The sequence below is a fragment of the Trachypithecus francoisi genome, unplaced genomic scaffold (assembly GCF_009764315.1).
Source record: "Trachypithecus francoisi isolate TF-2019V2 unplaced genomic scaffold, Tfra_2.0 Lachesis_group11, whole genome shotgun sequence".
NCBI classification, from domain to species: Eukaryota; Metazoa; Chordata; class Mammalia; order Primates; family Cercopithecidae; genus Trachypithecus; species Trachypithecus francoisi.
Window position 1 is genome coordinate 19,284,632 of NW_022681456.1, and position 22,118 is coordinate 19,306,749.

General features: G+C 53.4%; 1 protein-coding gene across 1 annotated transcript in view; it reads left to right on the forward strand.

Moving 5' to 3' along the window:
- RBM19 (RNA binding motif protein 19) overlaps positions 1-21,062 on the forward strand; it is a 141,437-nt gene extending 120,375 nt beyond the window's left edge. The window contains exons 24-25 of the mRNA XM_033220479.1: positions 19,769-19,881; positions 20,470-21,062. Coding sequence (XP_033076370.1) covers positions 19,769-19,866 — 98 coding nt within the window. The 3' untranslated portion in view covers positions 19,867-19,881; positions 20,470-21,062. The remainder of the gene's footprint in view (positions 1-19,768; positions 19,882-20,469) is intronic.
- Positions 21,063-22,118: the final 1,056 nt, after the last annotated feature.

Consider the following 22,118-nt stretch of genomic DNA (forward strand, 5'->3'; position numbering starts at 1 on the left):
CCGCCTCATTGTCGCCTGGGTCCCAGGTCTCAGGTGCTTTCCTGGATGGAGCCGTCATTGTGGCCTCATCCGTCCCTTCCCTGTGGGGCAGCTCAGGGCCTCGGGTGTCACCTGGGTGCAGACGGGGGGTGTTTGCTGCCAGCATCCCCCAACCCCACTTCTCTGTATAGACGTGGAACCTGGAGCCAGGAGTGATTGTTCCCTCTCCTGACCGGTGCAGCTCTGTTGCCAAACCAGGCAGCACCTTGGGAACAGTTTCTCTTATGGAGATGGGAGCCTTCCAATGGGGGCACTGGTCTTCCTTAGGGCGAAACGACTGGGCTTCTGAGAAGCAGTGTCTCAGCAATGCAGCAGGACTGCATCCCCCACAAGTGGACATGGAACTCCAGAGATAGCAGGGAAGCCCCTTGATTCTAGCCCAGCTGCCACACCCTTCAGAACACTGCCTCCTGCCCACGCCCATGGTCTTCCCAGACCCCTCCTTCCTCCCACTGCACCTCCCACAGAGTTCATTGTTCCCCAGACTCCAGGCAGGATTGGGTGCCTTTGCACACGCTGTTCCCTCTGCTTAGAATGCCTTGCCCCTCACTCTTTTTTTTTTTTTTTTTTTTAGCCTGGTAAATGCCTTCAAAACCCAGATAGAATGACACCTCCTCCAGGAAGCCTTCCCTATTCCCTCCCCCTCCACAAGTATCAGTAATTTCTCCATCCTCTACTCTCCTCTTCTGTCACTGTGCTTTCTTGCCATGCTGTAACTTATTTCTTTATGATTTGTTATCGTCTCTGGACCCGTGCCTCCCCCACGTGGAGGCTGTGTCATGCTCATCTCTGTTAGTGATCAGTTCTTCCCTGGGTCCTCCGTGCCCAGCACAGTACGTGGCACATGCCAGGCTCCCAGTCTCAGGCTGGGGAATATTTGAGCCTAGACAAATGTGGAACCAGAGAAATGAAGGCTAAATACACAGTTGCAAGCTTACAACTCAATAAGGCCCCAAATCCTGATGTGCAGAAAGAGAGCCTGTCCTTATCGACAACCATTGACAAGCCCAAATGCTCCCGTCGGCAAATGTTTGTGTAAGGGACTCTCCCCAGAGCGGAGATGGTGGCCCACCTCCCCCGTCACCCCCATCCCCCACCCCCGGGGCCAGCTGAGGAGTGCAGGCTCAGCTGTTCTGCCCTGCCTTAGAGAGAAACCCCCTTCAATAAATTGAGTTCCAAAGACAGCACTATTGCCTCGCCACAGTGGAAAGACTTGGCTGGCGGCATTTCTGTGGGATTGGCTGTCTCCACAACCACTTACCAGCCAGGCCAAGGCCAGACAGGGGCAGATAGAATGATAACAGTAACAATGACAGTTCTTCATTTGCCTACATCTTCCGATTCACTCCCCAGCAGTTCTATGAGATGGGCACTATTAGCCCCATTTCACAGATGAGAGAACTGAGGCCTGCCAAACACAGCAGTGATTTATGACGAGTAGTGTTTATTAATCACTTACTGTGCATCAGGGAGCTGTCCTCGCACCGGCATCATCTCAGTGCTCACAGCAACTGTAGCAGCTGTAGGCAGTGCTGTGTCTAAGCGAGAAAGTGGCAGAGCTCAGACTTGAACTCCAGACCGGCTCTAGAGCCTCCCACGCCACTCACCGGCCCCAACTATGTTATACTAGCAAACGTCACAAAAAAAAACTACTGGCCAGGCGCAGTGGCTCAGGCCTGTAATCCCAGCACTTTGTGAGGCCGAGGTGGGTAGATCACTTGAGGTCAGGAATTTGAGACCGTCCTGACCAACATGGTGAAACCTCATCTCTACTTAAAATACAAAATAAATAGCCGGACTTGGAGGTACATGCCTATAGTCCCAGCTACTTGGGAGGCTGAAGCAGGAGAATCACTTGAACCCAGGAGGTGGAGGTTGCAGTGAGCCAAGATCACACCACTGCACTCCAGCCTAGGTGGCAGATCGACACTCTGTCTCAAAAAAAAAGAAAAAGAAAGTCCCAGGCCCTCATTCACCTGGGGTATGTGAGTGTTTACTGACTGCATGGCTTTGGCCCTTCTGACTCATCCAGACCATGAACCTAAGATCTGCAGGGTTGCTTCAGAAATGGAGAGAATGAATAACGAATCGTAATGACAAGCACTGCTGGCCCTTCAGAATTGGCACGGCATGTGCTTGTGGAAGGCCCTGTCGTGTGCGTGTTTCGTTGTTCCCGTTGTACAGATGAGGAAGCTGACATGCATAGATGAGATAAGGCCCCTGAGGGCGGGCTTGAGTGTCAGAGCCACGTGTTTCCACCCCTCTGAGTCCCTCTGGAAAAACACTGCCCTCCCAGGTTCTGGAAGGGGACATCAGCTCTGGGCTCCCCAAGAGTGTCAAAAGATGAGCACTAAGGGACCCTCCCCCAGTGCCACGGGAGATGGGCCGAGGCCCCAGGAGGGAAGAGAATTCGCACAGGAGCCTCGTAGAAAGACCCTGTCATGCAATGGCAGCTTACAGGGGTATAGGCAGTGCCAATGGAGCAGCAGGATGCTGGGGCTCCCAGAGGGGAGCAGCTTCAGAGCTCTTACCACCCCAGGGGCTGAAAGGGCAGGGGCAGGAAGTGATGTTCCTGGTGTCCAGTGAGGACAGGAGCCTAGGAGCAGCTACCAGTGGGCACTGCAGTGTGGAGGGACAGTGCCAGAGGACAGCAGCAAAGCATGAAGAAGGGGCTAGGGACAGAACAGCTGCAGCTCTCTCTCCTGTGGCCCTCTGCCCTCCGGCCGCAGCCTCCCATCAGGCCATCCCACCTGTCGGCACCAGGCCCAGATTGTCCCTGTGACACATTCAGTAGGGTCAGCCTTCCGGGGATGGAGCAGAACACAGGATGGATGTGGAGGGACTAGACAGAGAATGTCCAGCATGTATGGTGACCTACGTACATGTCAGGGCATGTTGCCAGGGGTAGGGGTTGTGTTTTCCTGGGGGCAGGAGCAGCCCTGAGAAACGGTGCCCAGGTTGGAGAGGATGCTGATATGGTCCTGGATATGACCCATCCACAGGGGTCAGGACCAAGCACAGCGGAGTGTCAGACCTCCCTGCTGGCCTCACCTGTGTGGACCAGGAAGTGGCCTGAGAGTTTGGAGCCAAAGAGTCTGAATTCCTCATGGCATTTTTCAGCACTGTTTTCCAAAGAAACATGATAATCCCTTGAAAACAGAAGAACACACTCTAGAATACAGCAAGATGTAAAATGGGGATTGTTTTTTAACTAAGAATCCATGGAACGTTCTCTTCCGGTATGGCTGGCCTCAGAGGGACTGGGAACGCCTGGTGATTGCGATTGTGTCTATGTGTGTGTCTGGCAAGAGAATCTTTTGTTTTCATCAGATTTTCTAGGAGGCCATGGGCCCCAAAAGGTTTAGGAACCACCAGCTTAGGAAAAAGAGCATCAACTTTGGAGTCAGCAAGACCCGGATTCTGCATTCTGGCTGTGTGTCCCAGGGCAAGTCCCAGGCTATTGTCCTGGGGCAAGTCGCTCCGTGCTGTGGGCTTCTGTCTTCTCATTTGAAAGATGTTGTTAACAGGGGTACCCCTTCTGGAATTGATTTGACAGTGATCAGGGAAGTAACAAAAGCCATAGTAGCAGCTTTCCTTACTGGGGACCAGGAACTCTTCTAAATCCCTTGCTGTGAGGGGTCTCATGTCGTTCACACACCACCCCTGTGAGTGAGATGCCGTTCATCTCCCCATTCTACAGATGAGGGAACTGAGGCACGCAGAGATGAAGCACCTTGCCCAAGGTCACATGGTAGTGAATGGTTAAACTTGGGCAATATTCAGGTTTACCTCTCTATCCGTCCTCCCCTGGGAGTGTGACACTGGATTGGGAAAGTGAGGTGATGCCTGGAGTATGTCCAGCACAGAGCAGGCATGCTGGAGACGTCAGTCTCTCTCACCCACTGAGTCACCCGTTGTCCAATTGATGTCTCTGGGACACAGGAGGTGCCCACAGCAGCCTCAAATGTTCAGAATAGGCCCGCCGGCCTCCTGCCCTCCTGGCCAGACCCTTCTCCCCACCCTGTGCCCTTTTCCCATAGAGAAAAATACCCAGTTCATTTGTGTCAAAATCCGCATTGTTCAGAGCTCCCAGGGCCCTGGCAGACCCCAAGGGCAGGTGGTGTCCGTGCCCAGTTCCCTCCCCTGGCTCTGGCCTCGGCCCTGAACTCTGCCAGGAAGGCACTCAGATCTCAGGTGGAGGCTGCCGAGCTCTGAGGCCACAACAAAGCGCTCCCTGCAGAATGTGGGCCGCAGAATGAAAGGCAGGCGTCCTAACCATTCAGCAGGGCCTGGCAGGAAGATGCCGGTGACACCTTGGCCTGTAAGCTGCACTCAGGGACAGTGGGAGGTGGCCAGAGCAGATAGAGTGGAGCTTTGGCACCAGCCGAAGCCCTGATGTGGTCGGTGCCACCAGCGTGAATTACCCTGGAGTGCCCCTGCCCCTGGACTCAGTTTCCCAGCTCCCAAGACTGGCCTCATCTCCCCTGGGTCCCTGAGGCACCGAGGTCATAGCAGAACGTTCAATTTGTAGTTCAAGCTAAATAATACCAATTATTATTATCATTACTGTAACTAGCAATCTTCATGTGTCAAGCCTTACTTGGCAGCCAGATACTTACTATCTGCAAGTTTTCATGGGTACGAGTCCTGCAGAATCCTGGGAGGTAAACACAGGTCCTCAGATAACGTCATTTTATCATAATTAATAAGAAAAAAAATGGCTTCCCATCCAGGGCCACAGTCTGTGTGCAGTTCGCGTGTTCTTCCCGTGGAGTTTGCATGCTCTCCCCGTGGAGTTTGCGTGCTCACCCTGTGGAGTTTGTGTGTTCGCCCCATGTGGGTTTTCTCCAGGTCCTGTGGTTTCCTCCCACATGCACGCTAAAGCCATGCACGCTAGGTGAATTGGCACGTCTCAGTGGTCCCAGAGTGGGTGAGTACAGTTATGTGTGTGATGGGTGCCCTACCCGGGGTGGGTTCCCTCCCAGTGTCCTGAGCTACCTGCAGCCCTGAACTGGAAGCGTTGGGTAAATCATTATCTTCCTTGTTTTTATTAATCTGTCTTAAACGTATATAGTGCTCACATTTATTTCAGTGTTTAATATTTAGAAGTTTTGGTGTCTTTATTCAGAAGTTTGGTGATGTTTTTGTTATTAGAAATACATTCGTGTGTAGGAGTTTAGCTCTTGTTTACATCCATTAGCCTATGGTAACATTGAGTTTGTTATACATCTTTTCACTGAAAGTTGCGAGATTTCCAAGAACCTATGAACCTGTCAATTTACTCTACTGTCACAATCCTCTGTTTTAGAGATGAGAAAACTAAAGCACAGAGAGGGCAAGTAACTTGCCCAAGGGCACCCAGCTACCGACCACAGAACCAGGATTCAAACCTGTGTTTTCCACCATCCTGGTGTATTGACCCTTTATATCAGCTGATCTGAGCATCTGCCCCTTGCATTTTACCCGAATGTGTCCTCATACCCGTTCTGTAACCTCAGGCAAGTCGCTCTGCCTCAGCTCTGTCATTGGTACGATGGGGCCACAGCGCCCACCTCATTAGGGAAATTGTGGGGCTCAAAGGGAGGGATGCCTGTAAAGAAGATGATGGTGCGCAGCTCCTGGCACATCACGTGCAGTCAACAAATAGGATTGTCGAGGGGCCTCATTGTCCTTCCGGGCACTCACTCTTCCTTTTCTAAGTTGCCAAAAACTCTCCCACTTTCCTTGCATTCCCGTCAGGCCAGACTAAGGAGGATGCTCTCTGGGCAAAGGACCGAGACAGAGACGAGCCCTGGTGTTTATAAGCCTGGGCAGTAGCACGTATGTGTGTGTGTGTGTGTTTGTGTCTTTGTATGTAGTAAGTAGGAGAATGGGTATGCCTGACACATAAGCATTGCTTGGGACGTGTGTGTGTGTGTGGTAAGTAGGAGGGTGTGTATGCCTGACACATAAGCATTGCTTGGGACGTGTGTGTGTGTGTAGTAAGTAGGAGGGTGTGTATGCCTGACACATAAGCATTGCTTGGGATGTGTGTGTTTGGGGGTAGGGTCAGGAAGAGGACAGGTATGCCTGACGCATAAGCATTGCTTGGGGTAGGATGTTTACATCTAACCACAGATGCCACCTGTTCTTCCTTGTCTCTAAGGCATAGCACAGAGCCTGGCGCCTAGTAGGAGCTTATTAGTGCCCAGGTGCCATGAGGAAGAGGAGGACTCATTGCTGCTCAAGCAGCAACCGTAATGTCCTGCCTTCCAAGGAAGTTACAAGAACTCATGCTCCACACCCAGTCTCCAGCTCTCTGCTTATCCAGGTTCCTTATTGGCAGCCAAAAGAAGCTTGTTATAAACCCCCCATCCCCTCCCCACCAAGCGGAAGCCTTCGTTTTATCCATTGTCCCTGTATAATGGCAGGGCATTATATTTTTCCTTGCAAGTTGATGCTTGCAAAACACCTGTCAAATTGAACAGCGAAGGACAGGGCTTTGAAAGTCATTGTAAAAGTTGGCCTGAGTAGGCAAAGACCTTGACACCAGACAGAGATGCTTTCAAAAGGGAATAGCAAGACAGACGTTTTTCCACCAAACTGCCCTCCCCGTCTCCCCTGTCCTCTTCCTGCCCCTGCCCGCTGTCCCACACCTCCCTCCCTTCCTTGCCGGCCAAGAATCAGGTTTCTCATCTCCAGCGCAGCAGCTCCGTGGTAGGCAAAGTGCTATTCTTCACTGCCTTGCATGTGGGAGTTTGAAAAGAGAGAGCAAGGAGGGAAGAAAGAGGAAAGTCCGCCGCTGGCTGTGTCCTTTTCTTCCCGAGCGTGTTACAAACCAGCAGGGTCACGGCATCGAGAAGCTTTCAGGGCCGCGGCAGGCCACAGTACCTGCGAGCGCAGCCGAGAGAATATAATGGTATGGAAGAAATCCGTGCACAGAACCCTCTGTTTTACAGCACTCACAGCCAGGGAGGCCGGGCAAACAGGCTTTTATTTGGCCGGGAGCGTGGCTCTGCTTCCCGTGTTGTCTTATTCCAGCTGGGGAGGACTGATGGGCTGTGGTTAGCGTTTCTACCTTTCACCTCCAGAGCTGGGAGTGCAGACATGACCAGCATGGTGAGTGGCTGGCAGTGGCGCCTTCCCCCGCCTGCCCAAGCCAGACTGGGCTGGGGCGGGAGATCTATGAGCAGAGCGCCCAGAGAAGTGCTCTTCCGGCAGAGACGGGTGGCTGTCCCTGTGGGTCGCTGGCCTCTAGCAAACAGTCCCCCTCCCACCCTCATGGGGGGCAGGGAAGCAGCCTGCTTGCTGGAACCCTGGTCCCAGCAGCCCCCACTGACCTCGGCCCCCGCTGCCTCCCCGCCAGAGTGTCAAAGATGCAGCTTTTCCCCCACACCCCTCCTTCTCATGATTCCCTTGTCATGCCCCTCCCTTCGTCCTCCTCAAATGCCACAACCTGCCATCAGGTGCTCACGTGTGTCTCCATGTGACACTTTATCCTCGGGGGGTACCCACCCTGCCTGGGTCCCGTATCTAGCACAGAGAAGAGGCGTTCAGTGACCATTTGTGGGGTGAAAAAATGAACATAAATAAGAACCTAATCATCAGAATGATGATTAGAATTTAACGGAGCATCTAATAGATGCTGGGCACTGTGTGAGTGTTAACTCGGTTCATCTTCACTGTCACCCTACAAGGAAGGAAGCCGGGGCTCAGAAAAGCTGGCTGATGTGCTCCAGGCCCCATGCTTAACCACAGGTGTGCAGTCGGCCCTGGAGCCCTATGTGGTCTGAAGCCAGATATTCCTAACCGGGTGCTTCGAAGCACTGCGGGTCTGAAAAGGCAATCATGTAAGTTCTTATAAAGATCAAGCCGGGGGAAAAGGAAAGAAAGAGGATAAGAGAGCTTTGTCGTGGACCTACCATGTGCAGAGAGTGATACCGGGTGCTTTTACATAACTCAGTCTCATTTCAGGCTCACAGCTGCCTGAAGAACAGTGTTGTTCCCATTTTACTGTAGCACAAACCAAGACCCAGAGCAGCCTAGTGCCTGGCCTGAAGGCACACAGGTCTGGACACTGCAGAACTGTAGTTAATGTCTATACCTACATGTTCTGTCACACCCTGTATCCTCAGCACCTCCTAAATCCCAAATTGCCCTCTTTATTGGATCTGGGCAGTTGCAAACCACAGCTTACAATCTATTTTTATAAATAAAGTTTTATTGCAGCACAGCCATGCCCATTTGTTCATATATTGTCTAGGGCTGTTTTCCTCCACTGCAAGGACAAAGTTGAGTGGTTGTGACAGAGACCCTACGGCCCACCAAGCCTAAAGCATTTACTTTTTGGTTCTTCACAGGAAGGGCTTACAGCCCCTAGGCCTTGTGAAGTGGCTGCCCTTCTTTTATCCAAAAGCCGGGGTGGCTAGTTCCTCCCATGGTGACTCCCCCCTTTCTAAGAGTATATAACTCTAGAGGCATCATAACTGCACCCCCAGTGCCCTGGGCTTAGATCTCCAGCTTCCCCGGATGGGAGACCCCATTCATTCATTCATTCATTCAGCAGTTCTTCACTGATGACCGTATTATCAAGCTGTGCTCTAGGCACTGAGGGCAAAGCAGTGTACAAAAGAGAAAGTCCTCCCTCGTGGAGCTAATATTTGAGTGAGAGAGACAGATGATTGCCCCCCTCCCCCACCCCACCAAAAAAAATAAGTAGCAACAAAGTTCTGATGATACCAAGTCCTGTGGTGGAAATTAGAAAGGGTAACATATGGTTGGATGCAGTGGCTCACACCTGTAATCCCAGTGCTTTGAGAGGCCAAGGCAGGAGGATCACTTGAGCCTAGGAGTTTGAGACCAGCCTGAACCACATAACAAGACCCCGTCTCTTAAAAAAGAAAAAATTAAAAAATTAGCCAGGCATGGTGGCACACACCTGTAGTCCCAGCTACTCGGGAGGCTGAGGTGGGAGGATTGCTTGAGCCCAGGAGTTCAAGGCCGCAGCAAGCCATGATTGTGCCCCTACACTCCAGCCTGAGCAACAAAGCAAGACTCTGTCTCTTTAAAAAAAGAAAAGAAAACAAAAGAAAAATAGCATAATGAGCTCTTCAGGGCCAGAGAGGCAAAGGAGAGATTCCAAATATGGTGGTTGGAAAGTCTTTCTGCCGAGTCAGCATTTCTGTGTGATGCGAAGGGAACAACCAGCCAAAGATATGGGGGGAGCCATCCCAGGTAGCAGAAGCCACAGGTGCCGAGGTCCTAGGGCAGAGTGTGTTCAAAACAAGCAGAGAAGCCAGCAGGGGTTCCTCCTGGGGCCTTGTGTGGCCTGGCAGGAAGCCCAGCTTATATTCAAGGTACAGTGGGAAGCTCCTAGAAGATTTGAGGAGAAGAGTCTCAAGACCTGATTCACACTGTCAGACCTCATCCCCTGCATTGTAGAGGGGCAAGAATGGAGGGCAGAGGTCCCATCCAGGCCAGCAAGGGCCTTGGAGCAGAGGCTGTGGAGGTGGGGAAGCAGGTGGATTGAGCATTTTTGGTAAAGGTAGAGCCAGCCAGACTTGCTTCTGGAAGGCAGGAGAAAAATCAAAACTGGTGCATAGTTTTTGCTCCAAGCCACTCACAGGATGGTGGTGCTGCGTGGTGAGCAGAGGCCTAGGAAGCTGGGAAGAGCAGGTGGCTGGGCGGGGGTGTTCTGAACGTGTTGGATTTGAGACACCTATTAGGACTCCCCTCGATGTCAGGCAGATAGATCTATGAGTTGGGAGCTCAGGGGCAAAGTCTGGGCTGAGATATAAATTTGGAAGTCATCAGCAGACAGATGATATTTAAAGCCTGCAAGAGTTCATCCCCCTCCCCACTCCCATAACTTAATCATCATTCACAGGACCATACATTTTCAAAAGACTGGAGACTGAGAGAGCCCGTTATCCCCATGTCAACCTTTGTGAATAGGCCGCCTTGATCTTGCCCGTGAAAACATAATCATCGGGCTTTCAAACTCACAGTCAGGAAAGTTCAAGCAAGGATGTGAAGTCACAGAATTTATTATTCAGAATATCCTTTGGTCGTGGTTCCTTCCATCCACCTGGAGACAGAGGTTTTCTATAAGCTTCCCATTTTCATTCCTTCACCTGGGTCCTTCCTGTTTTTTCCTGAAGACTTGGCTGTGGGAGCCCTTCCTCTGGAGGTGTTAAAGGCCTAAGCAGGAGGCGGGCAAAGAGGGAGACTGTCCCGGATTGCCACAACAGGTCCTGACAGGAAAGGCTGAGACTGGGTGGGGCATGGGGATAGGCAGCTGTTTTATCCCTGACCTCTTTGATCACTTCTCAGCCAAAAGTGGTGGCTCACGCCTGTAATCCCAGCATTTTGGGAGGCCAAGGTGGGTGGATCACTTGAGCCCAGGAGTTCGAGACCAGCCTGGCCAACACGGTGAAGCCCTGTCTCTACTAGAAATACAAAAATTAGCCAGGCATGGTGGCGCGAGCCTGTAATCCCAGCTACTCAGGAGGCTGAGGCAGCAGAATTGCTCGAACCTGGGAGACGAAGTTGCAGTGAGCCAAGATCACGCCACTACACTCCAGCCTGGGCAACAGCATGAGACTTAGTCTCAAAAAAACAAAAAAAAAAAAAGGAAAGAAAAGAAAAAAGAAATGATCACTTTTTGTGTTCATGGTAGTGTGTCTTAATCTATCTCCAGCTCCTGGTCACGTTGGGAAGTGGTTCCAGCAGAGGTTGAGGTTGCCTGGGAAACCTACTCTTTCTCACACCCCTGGCTACCACAGCTGCTGGAGGCCGAATCCAGAGGGGGGAAATCAAGGAGAGGGAATTCTTTTGGTCAAGACAGTTCCCAGGTGTGCACCCCAGTGGTGCACATGGCTGGCCGTGCAGGGAGCCATGATCGGAGAGCAAAATGCTTCTCCCTGCAGCGGTGCGGGGAGGCTGGGGGGCCTGGAGGTCAGCTGGAGCAGGTATGGCCCAGTCAACCCCTCCTACTTCTTTCCACTCTCCACGCCCGAGCCTCACTGGGCGGTGTTTTGGAAATAATTCCAAGTGCTTCGGCAATATCCCGCACACTCTCCTCCCCTTCCCCCGGGAGTGGCTGTCCGTGCGGGGAAGGTACTTGCTCCCAATCCAGCTAAATTGTTATTGACTTGTGTTCTCTGCGTTCCGCAAACATTTCACTCAGCCGTCGCCAGCAAGGCCAGGAATCCCTGCTAGGGCTAACGGGGAAGCCAGCTGTGCCGGGCCATTTCTCGTGCTCTTCCTCATCGATCACGGAATTAAACTGACAGAAGGAGAATTTCAGAGCGACTTGGGAGGGGCAGGGGCTGGGCCGGGATTGGACGAGGGTTTGGGCACTTGGGGACCAGAGTGCTAGAAACAGGGACAGGAGGAGGGTGGGTTTCCCTCCAGGGTTGTAGCTGGTGGTAGGGAGTGGCCAGTTTTATTTCTGAACTGTAGCCTGGCCCAGCCCGGAGAAACCCAAGGAAAACACACAGACAAGGTTTTTATTGCTGCTTCATGACCACAAGTGAAACTAGTGGGGTTTAGTAGACAGAGAGGAGAGAGAGAAAAGAGCAGAGACCACAATCGCAAGTTGTTGGATGAAATTAGATCTTTATTTTGCCTACCAGATACGAAAACAATGGTTTTGAATGAATCATCACTATTTTTGTATTGGAAGATTTGACCTGAAAATCAAGATTCTGACCTCTTTTGAAAAATCAGATTTGGCCAGCCTAGTTCCACATTCCCACAGGGCACCAGGCCCAAGGAATGGCTGCGCATTTATACGAAGGCTGGGCCTCCCCTCGCCCACAATGCATAGCCCTCCCTGTAGTCTCCCCCTACCCCCTGGACTGTTTGATGTCATCATACTCCTATCTGGACCCTCGAGCCTTGGCATTTACACAGCCTGGTGCAGACACCACTACACCTTGGCCCCATGAGATGTTACCAGCTGCTCCCTTTCAGCCTCTGCTTTCCAACCAGGGCCTATGGCAAAAGAAAAGAGATCAGTAGCTAATGTGGACCAAATCCTAAGACTTGGGAGATTCCTCCAGACCCAAGGCAGAGAAGTAGGGGACACCTTCCCAGCTTTCCTGGTTCTTTTTCCCTTTTCCCGGTGTCACCTTCACCGGGACACTCCCCTTGCTTCCCAGCCCGCACAGGTCTCCCAGCATCTGTAAGTAACACAAACATGTGGGACCAAGTCTAGAAGCTCCCAGGCATAGCCCACGCCCACAGCCCTAGCTCAGGATAAATCCACGGGAACCCGGGCTGCAGCGCCTTCGCCGGCCCCTGTGTGTGGGGTTGTGCGTGGCCAGTTGTGGAATTCTGCACACACACACGACACCCAGAGCACAGAGCGAGGTTACTCCACCCACCAGCCCAGTCTCCAGCCACTCAGGGAGCCCAAGTCCTCAGCACCAAGATTAGTAACAGCAGTCATCATAGCAGTCATAATATCCCATGCCCACCCCAGGCCATTTGCATCGGAACCTCTGGAGGTAGGATCCAGGCATCAGTGGTTTCCTAGCTGATTCTATCAGACAGCTGGATTGAGAACCAATGGCCTTTGAAAAGAAAATTGCTGCTACACGGCCCGATTCTGTTCATGCCTTTCCTGTTGAGACCCCCCTGCCTAGGGAGGCTGGGCTGTTGTCCCCAGCTGGCAGGGCAGGCTTTGCTGTGCTGCGCTGTGCCAGCAAGGCTAGAGCCAGCCCCGTCTGAGCTCAAGGTCCTGCTTGGAGAATGTGGACTCTTCAGAGCCCTCGTGTGGCTGCTTCCTCATCTGAAAAGTGGGACAATGATGTTACCCAGCTGGTGGAATTTCTCTGGGAAAGTCCAGAACCAGCAGGCCTCTGAGGAGTGGTCCCTGCGGCTCACCCCTCAGCCTTATCTTGGGCAGCTGGATTTCCCCTTTGCTGGGCACTGCCTGTCCTCTGGGGTGGCCTCACAGGACCTGTTAGCTTTCATGTTTGCCTGGCACCTCCACGTGCCAGGCCCTGGGCTAAGTGCTCTCATGCTTTACCTCATCAGATCCCCTGTGGTGGGTGCTACTACTGTGTCCTGTCTACAGAAGAGTAGCTTTGGTGACTCAGAGAAGGCTGGGACCACCAAGTGGCAGCACTCAGGTCCCACCTCGTCTTGTCTGCCCTGAGCCCTAGTGTGGCCCCGTGGCTGGTGGTTTAGTTTATCCTGTGGAGTTTTGTTCACTGCCGTATCCCCAGCATCATTCCTGGCACATAGAATGTGTTCAGTCATGCTTGCTAAGAGTGACCGAAGGCAGGAGCCCTTAGGGTCCCCATGAGGTAAGCAGAACAGGCACCATCCCCGTTTAACAGGTGGGAGCACTGAGTGAGGTAAGGAGCTTAGCAGCTCCTGGGAGTCCCGCAGTGGCAGAGGCCAGTCTGCAGCCCAGGGTCCTGCCCACCCGCTCTGTGCAAGGACTCTCTCACATCACACCTAGTTCTTACAAGGACTCGCTGTGTTTTAAAAAGCCACAACTGGCTAGACGTGGTGGCTTACGCCTATAATCCCAGCGCTTTAGGAGGCCAAGGCGGGTGGATCACTTGAGCTCGTGAGTTCAAGACTAGCCTGGCCAGCATGGTGAAATCTCAATTCTACTAAAAATACAAAAATTAGTTGGGCATGGTGGTGCACGCCTGTAATCCTAGCTACTAGGGAGGCTGAGCACAAGAATCACTCGAACCCGGAAAGCAAAGGTTGCAGTGAGCTGAGATCACGCCACTGCACTCACCTGGGCAACAGAGTGAGATTCTGTCTATTAATTTAAAAAAAAAAAAAGGCACAACCCTAAAACAGCCTCCTGTGTCAATAAAGGGCCATTGGCTTGGTCTTAGGGGCCAGGCCAATCTCCTGGAGAGTACCCTTTATTCTGTGCATATCTAATGTGTGCCTGCTGTACACAGAGCCCTGAGATGCAGACCCATCTGGGTAGGAGAGCTCTGCCCATGGGGGCTGCTAGATCTGAAGCCAGGGAGGACGGGTAGAGACCCAGGCACAGGCGCCAGCAGCTGAGGGTGGGGATCTAGCTCGGCCAGGCTTCCAGAGCAGGCAGCCTCCCAAGCCAGGCCAGCCCCCTGCGGTACCCATACCGTGACACCCTCATACTCCCCAAGGGTGGGAGCTACAGGTGGCTGGTGCCCCCCAGCAGCCTGGGACTGCACACCACTGAGTCTGAAGATTGTGGTGCCTCATTCTGGCCTCCACACTGCCCCATCCTCCTTCCTCCCCTTGCCCTCCTGTGCCCCCGGCCCCTGCCCTTCACCCCAGCCTCTTGGAGTCAGTTCTGTCTCCGACTTAGTGGAGTTTGTCAAAGCCTTGCTTATCCTCTGTCTCGGGAAGTAGCAACTTGGGAGCCTCCAGGAACAGGTAGAAAAGCTCCCGTAAGTGAGGCCTCCAGTCTCCAGGGGCAGCTAGTACACAGTCTTGTCAGTTACCTGTAGGCAGGGAGGGGACAGGTCTGCCACGCTCACAGGTTAGTCATTCCAGGTTCAAGAGAAACTAGAGGTGCAGATTGTCACGTAACATCTCCCTGTTTTTGAACATTAGTCACTGATTTCTTTATTCATGGCAAATCATGTCAGCAAATCCAGATGCTCCAATGTGGGCCCACAGTGGGAGGCCCTGCTGCATCCCATTGGTCACTTTTTTTTTTTTTTGAGACAAGAGTCCAGAGCTGCTATTGCCATCCTCGTGTTATAGAGGAGGGGAGTGGCCCACCCTCATGCTCTCAGTAACAGAGTCTATCAATAGCAGTAAGAATGACCAACCTGTGTTGACATTCTTGCCGCGTGCTCGGCACTATTGTGAAGGCCTTACATACATATATTCATTCTTTTAATACCCTTACACACCCTAGGCGTGTAAATTTCATCACCATTCAGTAACTGCAGAAACTGAGAGGAGCCCAGAGAGGTGAAGCAACTTACCCAAGGTTGCCCAGCCAGGAGCAGCAGGGTTTCATCCTGGCAGCTCACCCAACCAGCACCCCGCATCTAGCACCCTCCATCCTGCACCTCAGGCCTCTCCACTCAGAATCCAACCCTGGGCTTCCTGGCCCAGCGCTTTTCCCCTCCCCAAGCTGTTCATGCCTGCCTCTTCCCAGGGTTCCTTTCAGAACTCCCTTCTCCTCTTATCAGCCACGCTCTTCTTCCCCGGCTTGCCTTTCCTCAACGTCTGTTTCTGGAACAAAACCCCAAGAAGCGCTTTCTCTTGTCCTCCCGACACACCCCCGCCCCCCGCCCGCGCTTTTCTCCCTGCCTGTGCCTTTCTCCCTGCCTGCCTGTGCCTCCCATGCAGGGCCGACAGCGCCAGCCAGGGAAGGGAGAGACACAGGCTGGCATTCTGTCAAGGAATTAATTGAAAAATAAAATCATTAGGTGGGAACTCCAGAAATGCAAAAATGGTAGTCGGATGTTGGGGGGAGGGGGGCAGGACTGGGGGGTTGTCGGGGGACGGCTGAGCTTTTTGTCAAGTTAATTTCTCGGGTATTGATGTTTGGTGACATTCACTTGTTGTTTATCTTCGGGTGCAGCTGTAATACTGAAAGAAAATGCACAGCTTGTTTCGTTTATTTATTTTACACCTTTCTCCGGTTCTGCATTATGTTTGTTTGGTGAAAACCCACTGAGGCTTTTGATGTCGGGGAACTGGGATTTCAGCAGCTGTTCCCTGCAAACAGGGTGCTCCTCAAGGAAGCAGGGCCGGCGGGAGGTGCGGGGTGTCATTTGGTGGGAACTCAGGGCCTGACACGTCCTCCAGGGGGGCAGTTGGGGGCCCAGCCTGAACCCTGGCAGATATGCCCGGCCCAGGAGCACAGTAATGGCTCCTGAGTAGTGGGCCCCTGGGCATCCCAGGCCCCACCCATGAACCTGATCATCTTTATCGCTGCCTGTTGAGATGTCCCCTATTTCTGTCCCCCCTGTAGAGTCAGGAAGCCGAGGCCCAGAGAGCTGAAGTGACTGTCCCATGGTCACTTGGCTGGTCAGTGGCTGAGCTAGAACCTCAGATCATGTGACTCCCATAGCCATGGAGTTGCCTGTCACCATTGTGCCTTCCACATCCCTTGCCCCACAGTGAGTCAGCAGATGTCCTTGTTTCCAGTGTGCAAACCGAGAAGGCAGGGCTCACACTCCTTTGGCCTTGACGAACCAAATCATCTCATTCCTTTACCTGCCAGCTGTGTACTGCTCATGTATCATAAGCCAGCCTCCGTGTAAGAGCCCCCGCCCTGTGAGCTCTCACTGCCCCAGTGGCCAGGAGAGACACGAAATCAACACCTTTCCTATCAATAATAGTAACACAGGTGTTGGTCTCAGCACCATCGACTGAGCCCTAACCAGGAGCCAGGCATTGCCCTTTTTACTCATTTCAGCCCCACCACAACCCCTAGTATTCCCATTTTACAGGTTAGAAATTGAGGCACAACTATCTGGTTCTTTCTCCATCTCCCTCTGCCAGACCAGAGAGCCTTAGGTGGGGCCAAACCAGGCTTGTTCCCCACTATGCCTGACCCAGAGCAGGTGCTTCAGGTGTCTCTGTCGTGTGAGGGAATGAGAGCATGAATGAAGGCTCTGAACAACTGTTCTTGGCCTCATCTCTGCTGCTGTTTGTCCTTCAGCAACCTACATTCCTTGACCCTCAAGTTTCCCTATCATTCACTCCCTCAGTCTCTCAGCACACTTTTATTGAGCATCTACTATGTGCCAGGCACAGTTCTGGGCATTGGGAATGGAACAGTGGACAAAACAGACAGAAACCCTTGCCCTCCTAGGGCTGACGTTCCAGCCAAGAAGACAGATAGTAAAGTGGAAATATGACACACAGTGAGACTGGGAGACATGCTGTGGGGGAGGTGGACAGGAAAGGGATTAGGAAGTGCACATCAGGGCACTCTGGAGGACTTGGGATTTTCAATAAGGAGGGAAGCTTCACTGAAAAGGTAAGGCCCCTGAGTGGCTCCGTGGAGGAAGAGCATTCCAGACCAAGGGAACAGCAGGTGCAAGGCCCTGAGGTAGGAGTGCTGGAAGCCAGGAGCCAGGAAGGGGTCCGAGTGCCTGAGCAGAGAGGGGTGCGGCCTGCTCAGTGGCCCTGGCAGCCAACGTGACAGCTTTAGCTTTTCCCCAGGTGAGATGGTGCCGCTGGAGGCTTGAGCAAAGGAGCAGCATGCCGTGATGGAGGATTTAACAAGCTCCCTCTGGCTGCCATTCAAGACCGGACTCCTGGGAGGGAGGGCAGAGGAAGCCAGAGGCAATGGTGGCACGGCCCAGGGGTGCAGGAGCACGGGGAAGAAGCGCCCCAAGTCCGGGTATATCTTAAAGGTCGAGCCGACACAATGGATGGGGCGAGAACTTGCCCCTCGCCTGTCCCTCCAAGTTGTCAGGATGTGGGAAAGAAGAAAAAATCCCATGCCGCCACTGCTGGCCATCCCTTAGACCCCAGGCCAGGCCTGTCCCAGGAAGGCAGGGACCCCCGCCCCAGGAGTGAGCTGCCACCCCAACCCATGTTAGCAGATGGGAGGGGCACCAGCAATTGCCTGCAGGCCCTGTTTTGTTACGTTTCTATTTTCCAGCTCCTATTACTTGCCCACAAATTCAATTTCCAGAGGCCATTGTACACCTCCAGGACTGGCGATTGCCAAGAGTGTCTAGGAGGGCGTAAGGAAGGAGAGGAAGCCGGCATCTGAACCCCAGGCCACCAGCCCCCACCACCCCAGCCCACCCTGTCCCCTCTCCCTTTTCATGATTAACAATGATGGGTACAGCTGCCAGGCCTTGAGGCTCCCAGGTGGCAGGCAGGTGGGCGCCTCCCGCACCTTCTGCACCCTCGCCATGGGGCAGGCTCTGCCATCTCTCTCACCCTTGCTCCGTCCGCTCATTCCCCTTTCTGGGATATTTCACAAGCACTCGCTGGGTGCCAGGCAGTGTACTAAGGCTAGGGACACAGCAATGAGTGAGACAACATCCCACACAAAGAAAGGCCTGCGGCAGTGTGGATGATAAAAAGTGCCAGGGGGTGGGGTGGCATTGGAGCTCAGGGGTAGAGGGAGAGGGAGATCTGGGTGCTGCCAGTGCAAAGGTCTTGAGCAGGGGGAGGTGGGCCAGCTCCAGTGATGCCTCCAGAGGAACTTGGGGCTTTCTTAGGGAGTGGTACATCTGACACACATGGTTTAGAGGGATCCGTTGGTGGGAGGGGGATCCCTAGTGAGGGGCTGAGAGGTACTTGGATTGGGGTACAGCTATGGAGATGAAGATAAATGAGGTCAATGTTTGAATTGATTTGGGAGGGATGAGATTGAAGAAACAGTCTCAGAGAGGTAAAATCACTCGCCCAGGAACACACAAGGGGAAACCAAGTCTTCATCTCTTGGCCAAGCACTGTGCTGGCCCTGGGGAGGTCTCGGTAGAAAAGGCTAGGCCACCTCTGTGAGCGCTAGGAAGCTCACAGCCTATGGAGAGAGAGAGGTAAAGGGCCTCACGGTGATTTATTCGGGGAGGTGTTGGAGCCATGGAAAGGCAGGAGATTTGGACAGCCTCTTTACACTGCCTCTGTACAAATCAAGCCTTATCTGCGAGCGAGACTGCCCATTGACTAGTGGTTAGACTAGCAGAGGGACTGGCAGAGGACGCCAGCCTGGATCCCAGCCTCACTCTTTTCCTGGAGGGCCAAGGGACCCCACACATCCTCTCCTGCCACCATTGATCCCCTTGGAGTTCTCTGCCCAGCACCCGAGACTTCCATGAAAAGCAGAAAGACTGTGGGTTTAGGTGTGACTGGGGTTCGAATCCTGGCTCCACCGTTTGCTAGCTGGGTGACCTCAGGCCTGCCTGTCCGTGCCTCAGTTCCGCCACCTGCATACCACCTGCCTGTGGGGTTACTGACAGGAATGGAGCACTGGCTCATGATGGTACCTAATTAGGAGGTGCTTGTGGGACTGAGCCCACAGTGCCCTTTCCTACCGCCATGCTTTTCTTCATGACCCTGAATTCCCTCTCCTCACAGAAAACTCCTCTGCATTCTTCAAAACCCAAGTCAAATAGTCCCCCTCTTCAAAACCACCTCTAATTGTCATTCCCTCCATGCCTTCTCTGGAATCCTTGAGCTTTGCATCTGTTCTATTCACCCACCACTCACTGAGCACCTGCTCTATGCCAGCCATGTACTACACCATTAGCCTGGCTTCCAGGAAAACAGAAACAGCTTCTACTTGTCTCCCCAGCCGTGGCCCACTGCTTGGCTTAGCCTCTCTGAAGGGTTTCAGCTTCCTCCAAACCAAGCTCTGACCTGCTCTGAGGAAGCAGCACAGGAGACCCCCTCCCTCTTTTTCTCGAGCGAATCCTTTCCCCTGTGGGTGGAAGATGGGGAGGGGATGGCCAGGGAAGCAGGAGAGTTTCTGGGAGTGCGAGGGAGGCAGCCCCGCCATGGCGATACTGAGACTAACCCTAGTGTTTCTCTCCCCTGCTCATTCCCCCTTTGATTCTCTCCCCCACTCCTTGTCTTTCTTCATTGCCCCATCCTCTCTCCCCCACCTCTGTATCTTCTCTCCCTCCACTCTCCCCCCACTTCCCTCTCTCGCATTTTCTCACTGCTTTTCTGTCTCCCTGCACCCTTGTTCTGCTCATCTCTCCCCTCTCCCTCCTTCCTCTGTCATTTCTCTCTTCCTGCCTCCCAACCCTCTCGGCTGTTCTTTTCTCCTCTCTTGCCATCTGGGCTCCCACAGAGCCCCCGAAGAAAAAGCGGTCTGTGGTGTTGGACGAGATCCTGGAGCAGCTGGAAGGCAGTGACAGCGACAGCGAGGAGCAGACCCTTCAGCTGTGAGCTGGCGCCGAGAGGGTGCGTGGCTCTGGGGCCCTGGGGACCTGGACAGCCGCTCCAGCTTCTGCACTCCCCACCATGTGGGCTGGGGGGTGGGGCGGGGAGCGGCAGGGAGCCCCGCCCTGCCCTGGTCTAAGGTCGGAGGGCACAGGGGATGAGGAAGGCCTCAGGCCACTGTCCAACGGCCCAGGCATCCTGGGTTTCACCAGTGACACATTCTAGCAGACGCTGACCACACACCTGCTCTGTGGCAGATATGGAAGAGCGCAAGGGAGCAGGGAGTGTGGGAGTGCAAGGCAGGAGCCACGTTAGGAAGAGAGACTTGGGGACAGCTGCACAGGGAGCGAGGATCCCTGCTCCCCCTGTCCCCACCCCGGGAGAGCTAGGGGACGAGGGCCAGCTCTCTGGCATCAGGCTGCCTGGACATGAAACCCCGTCTCCAAGCTCAAGCTGAGAGACCCTGGCCCAGTTTCCTTATCTCCCAGGGCCCAGCATTCCCCCTTGCTAGCTAGTTCTTACCTCACAAGGTTTTAGAGAGAAATAAACGCAATAATGCATGAAGAGCGCCGAGCATGATGCTGAGCCTTGTTCTTACTCTCTCTCCAGGGTTGCTGAGCTAGAATTCCCACCTATGGGTTTCCAAGGGACTGTTCACAGCTGGGGACTTGGTCTCTGTCCTGCCCCATCCTCATCACTTGGGACCACAACCCCTGGTTCAGTCACCCAGGGAAGCCTCCCAGCAGCTCATGAAGCATCGAGCTCCAAGCCCAGATGCCAGGCTCCCCGGCTGAGCTGAATGATGTCACTCATGGCGGATGTGTTCTGCTCATGGGCCCAGAGCCCTATGAAATGCATCAAGGTCCTCTCCACTGGCCAGCAGCATCCTCAGGCTTCTCTCAGGCACCCGTGTTCACATTTTCTCCAGCCTGAGACGCAGCCTCCTGCCTGGAAGGGTCTGTACCAGCACCAGCCAGAGGGCAAGATGGAGAGGGCAGAGCAAGAACTGCACTGCCTCTGACTGCGGTCTGAATCCAGGCATTGCCATTCCGCAAGGTGTGACCTCAGACTAATGACGTCCTGTCTGAGCCTCCGTTTTTCTCTCTAGGAAATGGGGGTGATAATTGTGCCTACCTCAGATAGACAGTGCCAGAGTTCAGTGAGTCAAGCCAAGTAAAGCGCAGAGAAGATTCTCATCAGCACTTTTGTTGCTTCTTCATTTAGAATCACTGGGTGGGGCTCCAAGTGGGAGTGTGGGAATCTTCAGACTCTGTGCATAAAGCGTGGTCTGTGCATTTTGGTGAGGATGAGGTTCCGGTCTTCATCCAGTTTTCAGAGTGGCCCAGAGCCCAGGCAAAGCCACACAGAGCTGGCAGCCTGCAAGACCAAGCGTGTGCCTCGTGTCTTCTAGGGCAGGCGAGAAGCTCATCCCTGAGAATTCGTGGTAACAGAAGAGACAGAATGACTCGTTCCCCAGCCCTTTGCTTTTTTTTTTTTTTAGAGACAAGGTGCGGTGGCATGATCATAGCTCACTGCAGCCTCAAGTGGTCCTCCCACCTTAGCCTCCCAAAGTGCTGGGATTACAGGTGTGAGCCATCACACCCAGCCACATTCTCCAGCTTTTATAGTGGGGTGGCTCATAGAGTCACATTGACCACAGCCTTCTGGATGTGGGGCTGAATGGTGAGGTCTCTGTTAAACCACACCCAGGCCAACCCTCAGGTGACCAGGCTCCCAAGTTGCTGTGAATCGTGCAGAATTATAGGGCTGGAGAACCTACCCCATGCCTTCCCACTGCTCAGATCCATGAGCTGGATCATGTCCTGTTCGACAGCACCTGGTTCCTTCTGGCTGAACCTTCTTGTCTATACAATTTGTACTCACATTTCCACAACACCAGAGCCAGCGGGTATGGCCGGCTGGTCACCAAAATTCAGATGTAGACCCATGGGCCTGGTGCAGAGGCAGGCGTCTTTGGGCACCGACTTAACTGGCCCAGAGGATGCTTCTAGAACCTCCCCCCAGAGCAGGATTCAGCATCGTCCAGGGCTTGGTGTGGGATGAACAAACATGGGTTCCACAACAGTCCACCACTCTCCAGCCTCGTGAGCCTAGGCAAGTGACTTAACCTGCTGAGTCTTCAGTCTCCTCATCTTTAAAATGGGGTGATCCAAGTAGCATCTCCGTCACAAAAGCGTCCTCAGGCCCAGGCAGCTGCAGGCCCCTGCCGGAGCTCACACAGTGGAATGATGGGAATC